The sequence below is a fragment of the Rhopalosiphum maidis genome, chromosome 2, assembly GCF_003676215.2.
Source record: "Rhopalosiphum maidis isolate BTI-1 chromosome 2, ASM367621v3, whole genome shotgun sequence".
Lineage (NCBI taxonomy): Eukaryota > Metazoa > Arthropoda > Insecta > Hemiptera > Aphididae > Rhopalosiphum > Rhopalosiphum maidis.
In genome coordinates this window covers 31,287,027-31,300,580 of record NC_040878.1, presented here as the reverse complement: position 1 = coordinate 31,300,580, position 13,554 = coordinate 31,287,027, and the positions used below count along the sequence as shown (strand labels likewise).

Genomic DNA, 13,554 nt, shown 5'->3' with positions numbered 1-13,554 from the left:
CGTAATCACACGGGTAAAATACCTGTCGATCTCGATACCTACCTCTCCAGTCTGCAGTCTGCGGGCTATACGGTTGAACGGTTCTTTCTCTCTTCTAAACTTCTGCCAGTTCTACTATTATATTATATCGTTATAATACTCTCGGCCTCTGAATGATTTCGTGAACGCACGCGACAATACTATAACTTGAAGTAAGTTACATAAGCTCGAATTAGATACAATTAATGTACAATGAATAATGATCGAATGATGTACATTATGGTTACGTTATATAAGAGCAATTCGTAATCGACAACGATCGTCATGCGCCAATGACATCCATAGTAATAGTATAAAATATAGAAACCGCCACAAGGCACAGGCTTCAAGTATATTTATGTGCAGGCCACGGATATAGGTACTATCGTATCTAGACTTCTTTAGTTCTCCCTATTGTTCAAATAGTTATTAAGGTTCTACTACAGAGCTTTTTTTCAGTATTTTAAAAATTGATCAATTTAATAACTAAATAACTATTTAATTTATTAACTTTTAATACCTACTATATAGCCCGTAGGCATCTATCCTAAAGTAGTCTAATAAACAATGATAAATTAAAAATAAATTTCAAATTTGCGACCATCTATTTAAGATTTTAATTTATGAGATTTTTTCTAAAATAGTGTACTAGTGTACTTGATATTATTTACTATTTTGTTTACCGTATAGGTGATAGTTCTAGAGAAGTCAATTTTCTTAAAACACAGACCAAATCAGCATAGGGTGATTTTATCTTAGTAATATAATATGATCCCTCAGTTACAAATTGTAAGACATAATTCATAACAAATTAACAAAAATAATTGATCAAATACAACATATTTATTATTTTAATAATATTTACGAATATAAATTCAGGATGTAATTTTAAGAGTGTACTTGAATTAAAAGAATACTTACAGATACGTATAGGGATATGGTAGCACGTGGCTGTAGCTCTCTACAAAATTTCAAAAGAATAAAAATATTTTTTTTTTTTAGTAAACTCACTGAGTAGGAAATTGAATTTATTGACCATATAATGTTACGAGGGATCTTGATATTTACCTTTTATATACACGTGTTACGATTCGTAAATACATGTATATGTAATATGTGGCCACGCGAATATACGCGTAAATTATAATTGACATACCGAGAATAGGTATTTTTTCAATTCTTTTTGAGTTATTGATTTTCACTGCAATTACTTCTTTAGAGCTTTAGATAGTATTATATTTAAATGATTGACATAACTACATAAGCGCTAAGCGCCTAATCGAAACAAGATGTACCTACTTAATATCATATTTTATAAAAGCTATTATAAAGCGATACAACATCTAGTATCTGGCAATCTGGGTGTTTTATTCCAGATATTAAATTTATAACTGTAGCATTGAAAAGCGCTAAATTTATAGTAATGTATACAATGATGTATTATTGACGTATTATTGGATGCCATCGCAATATTTATTTTCTTTCGTCTTTTTAACCACGAACGACATGGACAATTTACAATTAGCAGAACCAATACCTATAATGTAGTTACTAGTTAGCTTAAATCTGGGTTCACAGCTACGTCGTCCTTCGTGTCGTGTTCGAGGTTCCTTGTAACGTATTTTGATTGACTGTTGTAATTATGGCAATATGGCCAATATGGCATTATTCATTAACCATGCGATCTACCAACAGTACCAACTACCATCATTGTGAGTTGAACAGAAATCAACATTGTACGACAGACGACATAACTGTGCACACAGTTTTACTGCTTTAGTAATATAATAGGTACCTACTAGAGTAAATTTACTTTTTGTAATGATATGCTCATTGCTCACATATCATTGTATTTGTATAACAGCTTAAAAAATAAATAAATAAATAACGGTCAGATTATCGCACGCATGTATAATAGTTATTATTACTTCCAACATAATTTTGTATTATTAACACTTCCCCCCACCAACTTTAGATACCTGGTTCGTTTTAGTCGGCAAATTTGTCATTTTTACATAGTAGTCGGCAAGTCAGAAATTATGATTTTGTTATGTTTAATGATTATATATGAATATTTTTTACACTATGATTTATATACCATTATCAATTAATTTTGTGTATACCACGTATAAGTATAATAAATAATATTTTTTCTATGCTGCTGGTGATCCTAGGTACAAGTGTACAACTGTAAACGACAGAAAGTTTCAATTCGTCGAAACCTATTAAAGGAAAGTCAAATTCAAATTGATTTATTATAAAATATTATAATATTATAATTTTAAAAAATTAAATTTATAGAATACATCTATAATATTATAATTTTTGTTTTATTGTTTTACTTTGTTTGTATCCAATAAATTGTTAAGACTGTTAAGACTTTAAGAGGATGTCAGTGCACTGTTTGTTTTCTCTCTCTAGCCCATATACAACACATAGACAAAACGCATTTTATGCAGAATCATTATTTTTTTTGTTTTTGAGTACCTACCTAATTTTAGAGTAAAATCACCCATTACAAAAACGATAGAAAATAATATTTTTGAGGATATGACATATCGATTTGTCTAAATATTGTCTCAAACAATTTAAACATTGAAAATTACGAATTTTTTTTTTTTTTGAAAGTCGAATATAAAATCAAATAACAATAAAATATAAAACCTATATTATATCATTTGCTCAAAAATATTAATAATATTATCCTTTATAAATTTGTAATAAGTGATTTAACTCTAAGACTATACTCAAATCATAATAATTTTAGGTAAAAGTATTTATCTATGTTGCGGGTAGGGTCTGAGTGAGGAAATAATTTAAGCATAAAAATAGGGTGAGCATGCTTAAAAAATTACCTTATATATAGTATACTTTATATAAAACGTTTTGTGGCGGGTGGTACGGTGCAATAAACTATTAGACATGTCTAATATATGCATACGTTAATTTTTTATTAAATCCTTCTATTTGTAGATAATAAATAAATAATTTAATTTCTAAATATACAGAATTGTTATTATTCTTGCATTATTGAATAACAATCATGCTATAGTATAATGATATGCTCACACATCATAATTTATTGTATATTTTATTATTTTATTAAATAAATAACGGTAAAGTTGTCGCACGCAGATAGCCGTCAATAAAAACCAATAATCCCTATTGATCACTGATGAAAGAGACAATTTTTTAAATTTTATATTTTTAATGAGTAAATTAACAATTTATTAGGAAATTATTAATTCAATTTTCAAGGATTTTGACCCATTTATCAATTTTTGCTATTAAAAAACACTAATAAAGCACGCAAATATAATTTTCTATAAATACCTCAAAATGAATTACAATTATTTGAAAATTATACCATTTATAGAAAAAATTATAATATAAATACTTTGTAAACATTTTAAATTTTACGGTTATTCGTTTTTGAATTTTAAGAAAATAAAAAATCACTTTAGTTGAAAACTGGTTAGCGTAAAAGATTAAGAACATAATGATTTTAAAGGAATTGTAGCCTACGGGTAATAAAATCCAAATGTGTACTATCACATATCATATTCACATGCAAACGTTTGTATTTTATTATAATTTATAAGATACAAATACCTATGTAACCAATGCGTCAATAAATTAGTAAAATATGAAGTTTAAAATTTACATGAAATAAAAATAAAATCATTAATAAAATACACAATAATTAGTAAATAAAAATATATGTAAATTCAATGTTTTAAGTAAAGTAATAGATACATACAATATTTCTGGCAATATTAAACTTGACCCGCTTTTGTTAGTGTCTTTGTAAAATAAGAACTAATATAATAACATTAATAACTACTTGGAGTCTTTTTATAACAAGTCAAAGAATATTTTTTTTTCAAAACTATTTTATTGTAATACTTTATGCTTGTAAAACGTTATTTTTTCTCGTTTCTTGATATAAATAATTATTTAATTGATATTTAATAAAAAAATGTATACAAGGTAACTATAAGATAAGAATAACAGTGTTAGGTAATTTTCCACACCACCTTTATTATTAAAGGAAATACAATAACATTGTCCGTATTGTTTAATAACTTCATGAGGTATTACACGAGGCGCGTGTTTTTATTGTGGTGTCCCCAGTAGACCTAATCCACATCGTAAACGAGAACGCATCATATGCAAGGGCGTATTTAGGTAGGAGCTTTGGGTCCCGTTGTCCAGAGCGGCAAATTTTTAAAGATTTAGAGGGGCGGCAAATTTTTATTTTGTACTTTACATACTGAGTACTGACGTAGTGACGTCAATCGTTAATATTTTTCACAACAAACGTGTGCCACAGAGGCGTATAATACTATAGTATTTATATAACATAGTGTTCTATGGTATTAACAGTTTCACCATTGCGTGGCGTAGAAATTTTTTAGTTTTTTTTTTACTGGGGGGGAGGTGGATAAATATGCATTGCCCTTATCCTAAAACTCCTAAATACGCCACTGATCATATGAATGCATTCAAATAATAAAAAATATATACAACAACTTAAACTATGTAGATACCAATAACACTATTTAATTTATTTCAATAAGGAAACCTAGGAATAAAAATACGAATTTTGATATTGTACAAGCTACAAAAACGGGTAATGTGTATAATATGTGTATTGCCGGCCGGCCATAGTCAATGTGTTGAATGAGTGGATAAGAGATGAGCGTAGACGCGTAAGGGGACAACTAAATAAAAATTATTATAATATAATAATATTAGTAAAAGGTACATAAATGTATTAAATAAGTGTAAAGTAATAAAATACTTATATATTATATACTACATCATTACAACTACAATACATACTAAAAATAATTTAATAAGTTATATACATACGTCATATTTATTATATATATACACAATGCACAGTCGACACATTTTCCATCAGCTCAATGACAAATTCTTCGTTGGTGGATTTTTCATATCCAGCCAAATGTTCGGTTTCTATAAAACTTCAACTAATGTGCAGATTAAATGTAATTTAAACTTATAGAAAAAACAATTTTAATGTTTAAGAAATCTGTGTTGGTGTTCTTTTATTTTTGAATTCAAATTAGTTTTAAATTTTATATTCATAATTTATCAGTTAAAAATGTAAACAAAAACTAAAAAGATTATAGTATATTGCAGTTTAACTTTCTGTTCGGTGGCCACCTTTTAAATTCTTCGTTCTCTTTTATAAGAAAGTTAAATAGCTCAATAATTACATAAAAATATAAATTTAAACATACATAAAGACGATCTAAATTATGCCGCTAGTATGCGGCGCCAACACTATGTGATAAGAAAAAAATTGAAAAAATTGGTAATTTATCAACGTATTATTAAAATAAAAAGAACACCTAAAACCGTAGTACAGTATAATATACTGTATATTATGAATATTTTCTTAAATTATATTTAACATTTATGGTTTTTTTTCAGATAATATACTGTACTACTGTTCAAAAAATTATAGTATTAAACAAACACAGCCTTGCGACACTTGTTATTCAGATGAGCTTCTTATTGATGCTGCCAATCGTCCTCCGGGTTGAAATTATACAAGGATATAGCGTACCTTATTATTTCAGTTTTTTTGTTTTTCCAATATTATGGCAAGATCTGAAATTTTTTGTTTTATTTTACTATTTACCACCCAAAGTACCAAATAGATTATATTATTTGCTAAAAGAATTCATGACAAACAGAAAATAAACTACATAATCATAAAATCATTATACATTTTTCGCCACGTTTAGGCTCTTAGGTGTACTTAACGACTTTATTTTATTCTTGGTAATTTCATCATTAATGCATAATCGGTAACCTTTTTGAACTCTTAGACCACATTCACAAATTAAAAACACCGTGCGGACCAGATAAAAATAAAAATTTTGTATTCTTAAATTATTTACTATGGAAAAAAATATTGTTTAATAGAACTTTAAAATTATAAAATATAAATAAAAAAAAAATTTTAGTGTTTTAGAATTTAAAACGTGTCGTATATATACAATAACTCGCCGGTTGCCGACCACTTCAATAGACTGGACGATCGGAAATAAAATATAGGTCTGTCATCGGGATAACAGCTTGTAGAAGTAAATAAACATTTATTTTATGTATAAATAGTAAATGTATTACTACCCCAAAATTATAGGACAATTAACCTACGTAAGTATCCTTCGACGCTTTTCGGCGAAATCGGGCTGTGCCATATTAAAGTTCAAACGTGCACCGTCACCGAAGAAACAGCTAGTTTATTTCTTCATTCGTCTTCTTTACGCTTCGGAATGGAATTATTGAAATATTTTATGAAAATGAGAGTACTTGTCATGTACTGAAGGCTGTTGTTTGACGACTGTCCAATAAAATTATTAGAATTGTTAATCGTCTCCTACAAATGACGACGATTGTCGTTTGCCATGGATGATAAATATTATAATAATGTTTTTTTTATAGAACTCTTTATGATTTTATAGGATTTACTATTATATTTCAGCTGTCTTGCATACGAAACTTTTGGTATCTAATTAATTTCATACGTAAAATCATAATAATTGTATATTATCCTGAATTTTTTTTTAAAAATTATAATTTTATAACGGTTATTAACGGTTTTATACAGTTTAGCTGAACTAAATGATTAATAACTTTAAAAATATTTAAAAGTTTAATCATTAAACTGCAGTTATTACATACTAAATAGTTAATAGATTATGATCAATATGTAATAGTACATATAATAAAGAAGGACTTACAGAATTAATAGAATTAATTTCTAAATACAATCAGTTATTCACATTCAACTCATTATACACATATAGTCACATATCATTTCCATTTCGGTACCGTCCTGTTTAGGAATACATTCTCATACTACATTTACTGATTTTAAAATTAATCGATAAGTTCTAATCAGATAATTTGCGATATTATTATATATATAATAAATGCATCTATTTATGGTATTATGCTATGTTTATTTTATCTTATAAGTGTATAGTCAAAATATTTTAAAAATTATAATAATTATAAGAAATGCAAACATTAACATTTGTCAAAATTATCAAATAATTATAGTAATTCGTTTATTTTTTAATTTATTAATTACTCTAAAAAACAAAAATCGGTTGAGGAGAAAAAGTTATCACAGAAATATGAAATGAATATCTAATAATGTCATCAAAATTCAAAATTCAGACAATTATGAAACATTAGTGTCTTTTCGGAAAACATTTTATTTTTGTTAAGGATAAAAAAAACTTATATTAGTCGGGTACTCGGCCGGTTAAACATGAAAAATGCTATTTATACAATTAATATAAATATTAATTATTATTCTATAAAATTGGTCTGGTAATATGACGATTATGTATTTTCGGTTTCACGTATTTTATGCATTGCGTGTTCGGGAATAAAATATGCATATGTATACGTCACCCGGCGGGTAGAAGATTGTCCGGTGCAATAAGTATGTATTTATTTTATGTCTAAAAAAGTAAATTAAAGCTCCAAAAAACCAAAAGTATAGAAAATCAAACTATTATAATCTTTAATGTAAACAATCTTTTAAAAATATAAAATATTATTAGGCTATAAATTACGTTACCTATTTGTGTGAAACTATTAGCAACACAAGCATTTAGTTAATATTATATTATATCATTGATTATAAATGCAATCTCAAATTTATAATCAATGATTATATGAACGCTTTATAATATTATTCACTATCACTGATTTATAGCTTGCATAGTATTTCTGCGCATAGTCTTTAAAAAATAGATATAAACCATAATTTAGTCAAGAAAATTCATCTTTTTTGTTTAAGAAAATGTTTGTATTGCAAAAAAAAAACAAAAATATGATTATAAAATCGTTTTGAGTAGGTACAATATCATTGTAGAAAATAATACAGAATCACATATCATATTATTAAATTATAATGACACTTTTCTAATTTAGAAATATAATTAGGTATATCATTTAGAATCTAAAGATATTCCTATGCCAATATGTATGCCAATTATTTGTAGATGGTACCTATATTTGTTACAATAATAATAAAAATAATTTTCACGAATTAATAGTTGTAGTTTTAAATATTTTAATAACTGCACTACTTTGATTTCGACATATTACAACCGCAACATTATACTTAAAAATAATAGTAGTGGGATAATGGATACTGCAGCATGCAGAAGATTTATGAAGACTGTAGAATTTTCAGAATTAAATGAATTTACAAAAAAGGGGGCGAAAAGGGACGGCGGTTTACCATTGGTACCTATCTGCTACTTATATTTATGAATATTTTTAGTGTTCTATTAAATTTAAATAATTTGCTTATTGAAGTGCGGATAAGACAAGAGAAAAACAATTTATGTTTAAGTAAGTATACAATAAATTTAATATAATTTTTTACGTTCTATTACATTATTTTTCTATTTTTCGTAGTAAATACGAATGTATTTAAAATAAATAATGTCAGTATCAACAAAAATAATAGGTATAATATCTCTCTTTATATTAAGTTGCTCATAATTTTGAAAACTGTTTCTAAGTTATCTAAAATAATTGTTGATTCTTCTTATCGTAGACAATGACTATTTACAGGTAGCTGAACTGAATGGAAGAGAGGCGATTTTCATTTGGATAAATGACCCAAAATAACATATCGTTTGGACGAATTTATACATATCATTTGGGCGAAATTTACACGGAATCCTAATTTATTTAATACATTGTTTGGGTGAGTTATAAATATACTTTTATAAAAATGTATATAAACTAATACGTTTCCTTCCCATTTTTAGAGACTTAGGACTTTCAGTTAATTCTAACTGGTAAATATATTATATTGTTATTATCTTAACTACATTTTTTTTTATTAGCACGGTATCTCATATGTCGATTTATTTAATAAAATGTATTATATTCTTATATAAATTATCATAATAATATATTGTATTAAAAATCCTAACTAATTATAATAATTAATAATTATAGCATGGTATCTCATGCCCATTTTTTTATTATAATCGATTATTGTTAATTTTTCGATTTGATATTCTTCCCATGATTTTAATGTATAGTCTTGTTTTTCTTTAATATTTTTACGTAATATATTGATTTTTTGTGTGTTGATAGAATTAATTTTTATAAAGTTATAAAAAGTTATCACCAATCAACCAAAACGGTATAATAATAATATTGAGTTGAATACATTGTAGTAAATACGAATATAAAAATTATTGTATAGTTAAGTATGTTACTTCCCTATTATTCCCTATATATATCCCTGTATAATTTATAAATTAATTCGCCTAAGCCCAAACGATCGGTTAATTTCTCGCCCAAATGATACCTATATGTTCTACTCAGGTAAATTTTGGGTTATTCGTCCAAATGAATGACGCTCTGGAAGAGTGATGGGCGATGGCTAATTGAATTATTTTAAATAGATTTGGAAATATAGCTTTTGATATTTTTTCTTTGTTAATTAAATAGTTTAATATTCCATTTAATATATTTTTCAAAACAGTCATAAGATAATTTCAAATAAACCCTACGGATTGTGGAGTAAAATATAAATATACAATTCTGAATCGAATGTATAAAAAAATAGTATTTATTAACATAAAAAAAATTGTATATTGTTATAAAATTCTGCATGATTTTTGTTAGATACTAGAGGAGAAGCTGATCCCATAAACTACCCCTAATATTGTGCCTACTGCCTATGCTACATAAACTATATGTAATTAGTGTCATTCTATAGGGTTTATTGAGTCTACAGAGTATAGAATATCGAAATATTGATTATTTCTCAAGTTTCACATTATTAGTTTACTATGCACCAATATTTCTGTGAAGAAATTTACTTTGGAGGTAAAATAATTTTGATTAATATCGATATTTATGCGTTATCATTATCTCTTAGCGCTTATCACTAAATAAATTCATAAATTCATAGATACTAATATTTATTTCTTTAGACGTCCATAGTTCATGAATCATAATATATTAATTTAATGTATTATTAATAAATACTTATTTTACTTTTATAGTATGAAACATGAATATTGAACACTTCAGTTCGTTTTATTGTCTTGTTAATTAGTTTTAATTTATCAGTAATTTTAACAGTATGTAGACACTAGACATTGGGCAATAGGCATATTATTCTTAAGTATTCTTGGTTATCATTATTTATGATGGGAACAAAGTTTCTTATGGTTATAATCAAATAATATAGCATTTAGAAGTAATGTAATTCAAATTAGTGTAGTTAGAAACTTACAATAATGATGAAATTAGTTAATGATCCTTGTGGTATATTTTGCATATTATTCACCTATACTTCAATCATATACGCTGACTATGTAGTAATACAATGGGTTGTTTTGCACACTATGCAAGACAGGTAATATATTATTTTATTATATATAATGATGTGTTTCTTATTTTTTTTAGTCTATTTATTAAATTTTAATACTGATAATGAACTAACATACGTTTTATCATAGTAAAGCATTTTTAATATAATAACTTATTTTTAACCTGTTAATATTTCTTTTCCTTATTAAGTATTTTACATAAAGAATAATTTCTACTTAAATTTTTGTACTTTTATATAACTCATTCTAATCCAGTTATATTAATATATCTAGGTACCTACTTAAGAAATTAATAATCAGTCAAACAAAAACATTTTAAAATATTTGATTTTTATTCATAAGTAGGCTGCTTTATTAATATAAATGTAGTTTTTACCAATTCTTTTAAAGTAGAAGTTTAATATTTTTTTTTTCAATAAATTATTTATTTATATGTATAGGTATATACCTATTTTTCATTATTATTTTTAATTATTTTATACAAATTATATATTTAACACTATTATTTTATATGCTTTTCAGCTTATGGGCTCCATTTCACATAGTGCTTTTCAATACATTTCTTTTGCTATTGACAGTATCACATTTACGAGCAATGTTTTCTGATCCTGGCACTGTACCTCTATCACATACTAACGTTTCTTTTTCAGACTTACGGCAAGGTATGTTATTAAATAAAATTATTTTATTTTTGTAAAATATTAGTTGACAAATATCTATGACTCTTTTTATGATGTTTGTGAACATACCTACATATATAGTTAATGAACCTTTAGTGAAAAGAGAAGATTGGACTATGTGTACACGATGTGAAGCGTATCGGCCACCCCGAGCTCATCACTGTCGAATTTGTAAGCGCTGTATTAGACGAATGGATCATCATTGTCCATGGTATTAATTTAAAAAAATATATTTTTGTAATATATTAATTATTATTTATGTTGAAATTTTTTTAACCTAGGATTAATAATTGTGTTGGAGAAAAAAATCAAAAGTATTTTGTCCAATTTCTTTTTTTTGTTTGTATTATTTCTGCATACACTATCATGTTAGTTATCATGTCATGGGTACGTGAATGCCGGCAGTGCAAACTATATGATATGGATACAAGACAAACACAAGTGTAAGTTTTTTTCTATATTTGATATAACAACTGTAATCTGTAGTATATTATACTATTATAACATACAAATAAATATTAGAATCTCTGCTCAACTGCACGTGCTTAATATAAAATATTATGTATTAATGTAATCATGCTCATTTTTGAGTAGAAGACTAAATTTAATTTATAGTATTTCTTGATTATTAGCTTATGTATTTATTGTACAATTAATTAAAAACAATATTTTTTTGTTTATTTTTTAGATTACATTCAGTAATTTTAATAATGGAAAGTGCTCTTTTTGGTATGTTTGTTATTGCAATTTTGTATGATCAAATGGATGCTATTTATAGTGATCAGACAACAATTGAACAAACAGTCTATAAACGTCCAAATCCATTACATAGATATATCTTTTCTGTTATTTGTCGTTGGCCAAAAATATCTAGATCTACATCTAAAATTAATATTCGATCTGTATGATTTGTTTATTGTTAGGTACTTTACATAATTAATGTCAAGACTAGTTAAGTTATTAAATATTGAAATTCATATTAGCTATAGGCACATTATGTTATGCAAGTAATTCATTATGCAAAGCAATTTAAACTTTGCGTTATTAAAATTGATTAAAAACACAAAATTATAAAATATTTTAATCTTAAAAATGCTAAGCAAAAACAGAGATTGTATTTGATTTTACGATTTTACGATTTTATGTTTTTTTTTTTTTACTTATGTTTATTATGGTACAAATTACAATTATATTTTGTCATATACATATATTTTGTAAATAATATCCACTTGGTATTTTCACATTTGTCATAAATCATAATATTCTTATTTCTCTCATTATTAAACTTTTTCTAATTTATTTCCAAATATCTTGCAGTTTATTGACTGATCTTATTATAACTGCTGGCTCCTCAAAATAAAATATCTATTATAATTCTTCTTTAATTTTACTTATGTACTTTTTCCATGCACAAATAACTTAATTTATATATAGTAAATAAAACATTAAAAACTTAAATAAAGTTTCAAACTTATGAGAACATGTGATAATTTGTTATTACATTCAACTTTAAAATTATAAACTACTATTCTATTCTTAGTTTCTGTATCCTATAATTTTTTATTTTATTTATTAATAAGTATATCAAAGTTTAAATGATTTTTGTTACACTCGTTTTTATTTTTATATATTATTTTTTAAAAAAATATATAAATTAACATGATTTATATCAATTTAATGTTTACATATAACTTAAATTAATTGTATACCTAATATTTAGTTTTTTAATTTTAAGAAATTGAATAAAATGGTGCCTGCATATTATTATTAGTGTAAAATCGTAAAATTATATGGTAAATATAAGTTATAAGTTTGAATGGTAAAATATCTTTTGGTACAATATTAAAAATAATTAAATTCAAGTAAACTATCTGAAAATGTATTTTATGACTATACATGCATAATTTGTACTATTAATATACAATTATTTTATTATTTTATCTGAAAAATATCAAATGTATAATAACTATTTTTAAATTTTGATTCAGTACCTAGTATAAATTGTTACCGGTGTTGGTGAGTTGCAGTCCAATCTCTAAATTTAGTACTAGTTGCGGCCACATTTTATTTATCACTTCATATCAGCCTATCAGTGTTACCCAGGAAACACTATGAGGAGGTTGGCTGAGTTGTCTCCCAAAAATGTATTTTTATTATTATTTATTATTTTTTTTTACTGGTGAATAGGTAAAATGATTTTTTTGAGATTATTGATTGGGCAAAAACTTAAAACTTAATGATTTAACAATCTTAAACTGCTATATTTATTTTTTTGCTAGCTTTGTTATCTGGTGTCTTATAAATGCTTCTTTTTTACATATTTTCTTCGTTTTTATTCCATTGCTTCTATATTTTATATATGTCTCAGTTTGAACTTCTCGTAACTCACCAATAAAATTATAAAATAATATAAATAAAATAAAATTAGATGG

The 13,554-nt window shown here is 25.4% G+C and overlaps 1 protein-coding gene across 2 annotated transcripts; it reads left to right on the top strand.

The window, feature by feature from the left end:
* Window positions 1-10,051: 10,051 nt before the first annotated feature.
* Window positions 10,052-12,204, top strand: LOC113553660 (palmitoyltransferase ZDHHC3-like). Of its 2 annotated transcripts, none has more exons than XM_026957119.1 (5): window positions 10,052-10,468; window positions 10,965-11,104; window positions 11,219-11,333; window positions 11,404-11,565; window positions 11,811-12,204. In XM_026957119.1, the coding sequence occupies exons 1-5, from the start codon at window positions 10,350-10,352 to the stop codon at window positions 12,028-12,030; spliced, it is 756 nt and encodes a 251-aa protein (XP_026812920.1). In that variant the 5' UTR covers window positions 10,052-10,349; the 3' UTR covers window positions 12,031-12,204. The 2 variants fall into 2 exon arrangements, with proteins under 2 accessions (XP_026812920.1, XP_026812919.1); XM_026957118.1 differs by having other exon boundaries at window positions 10,053-10,468; window positions 11,204-11,333.
* The last annotated feature ends 1,350 nt before the right edge of the window (window positions 12,205-13,554 follow it).

Bases quoted from the DNA above. Each gene is read 5' to 3' on its own strand.
- LOC113553660 (XM_026957118.1), top strand. From the start codon at position 10,350: ATGATGAAATTAGTTAATGATCCTTGTGGTATATTTTGCATATTATTC. The intron at 11,334-11,403 runs GTATTAATTTAA...TTTTTAACCTAG, and splicing joins ATGGATCATCATTGTCCATG to GATTAATAATTGTGTTGGAG. The intron at 11,566-11,810 runs GTAAGTTTTTTT...TTTATTTTTTAG, and splicing joins GATACAAGACAAACACAAGT to ATTACATTCAGTAATTTTAA.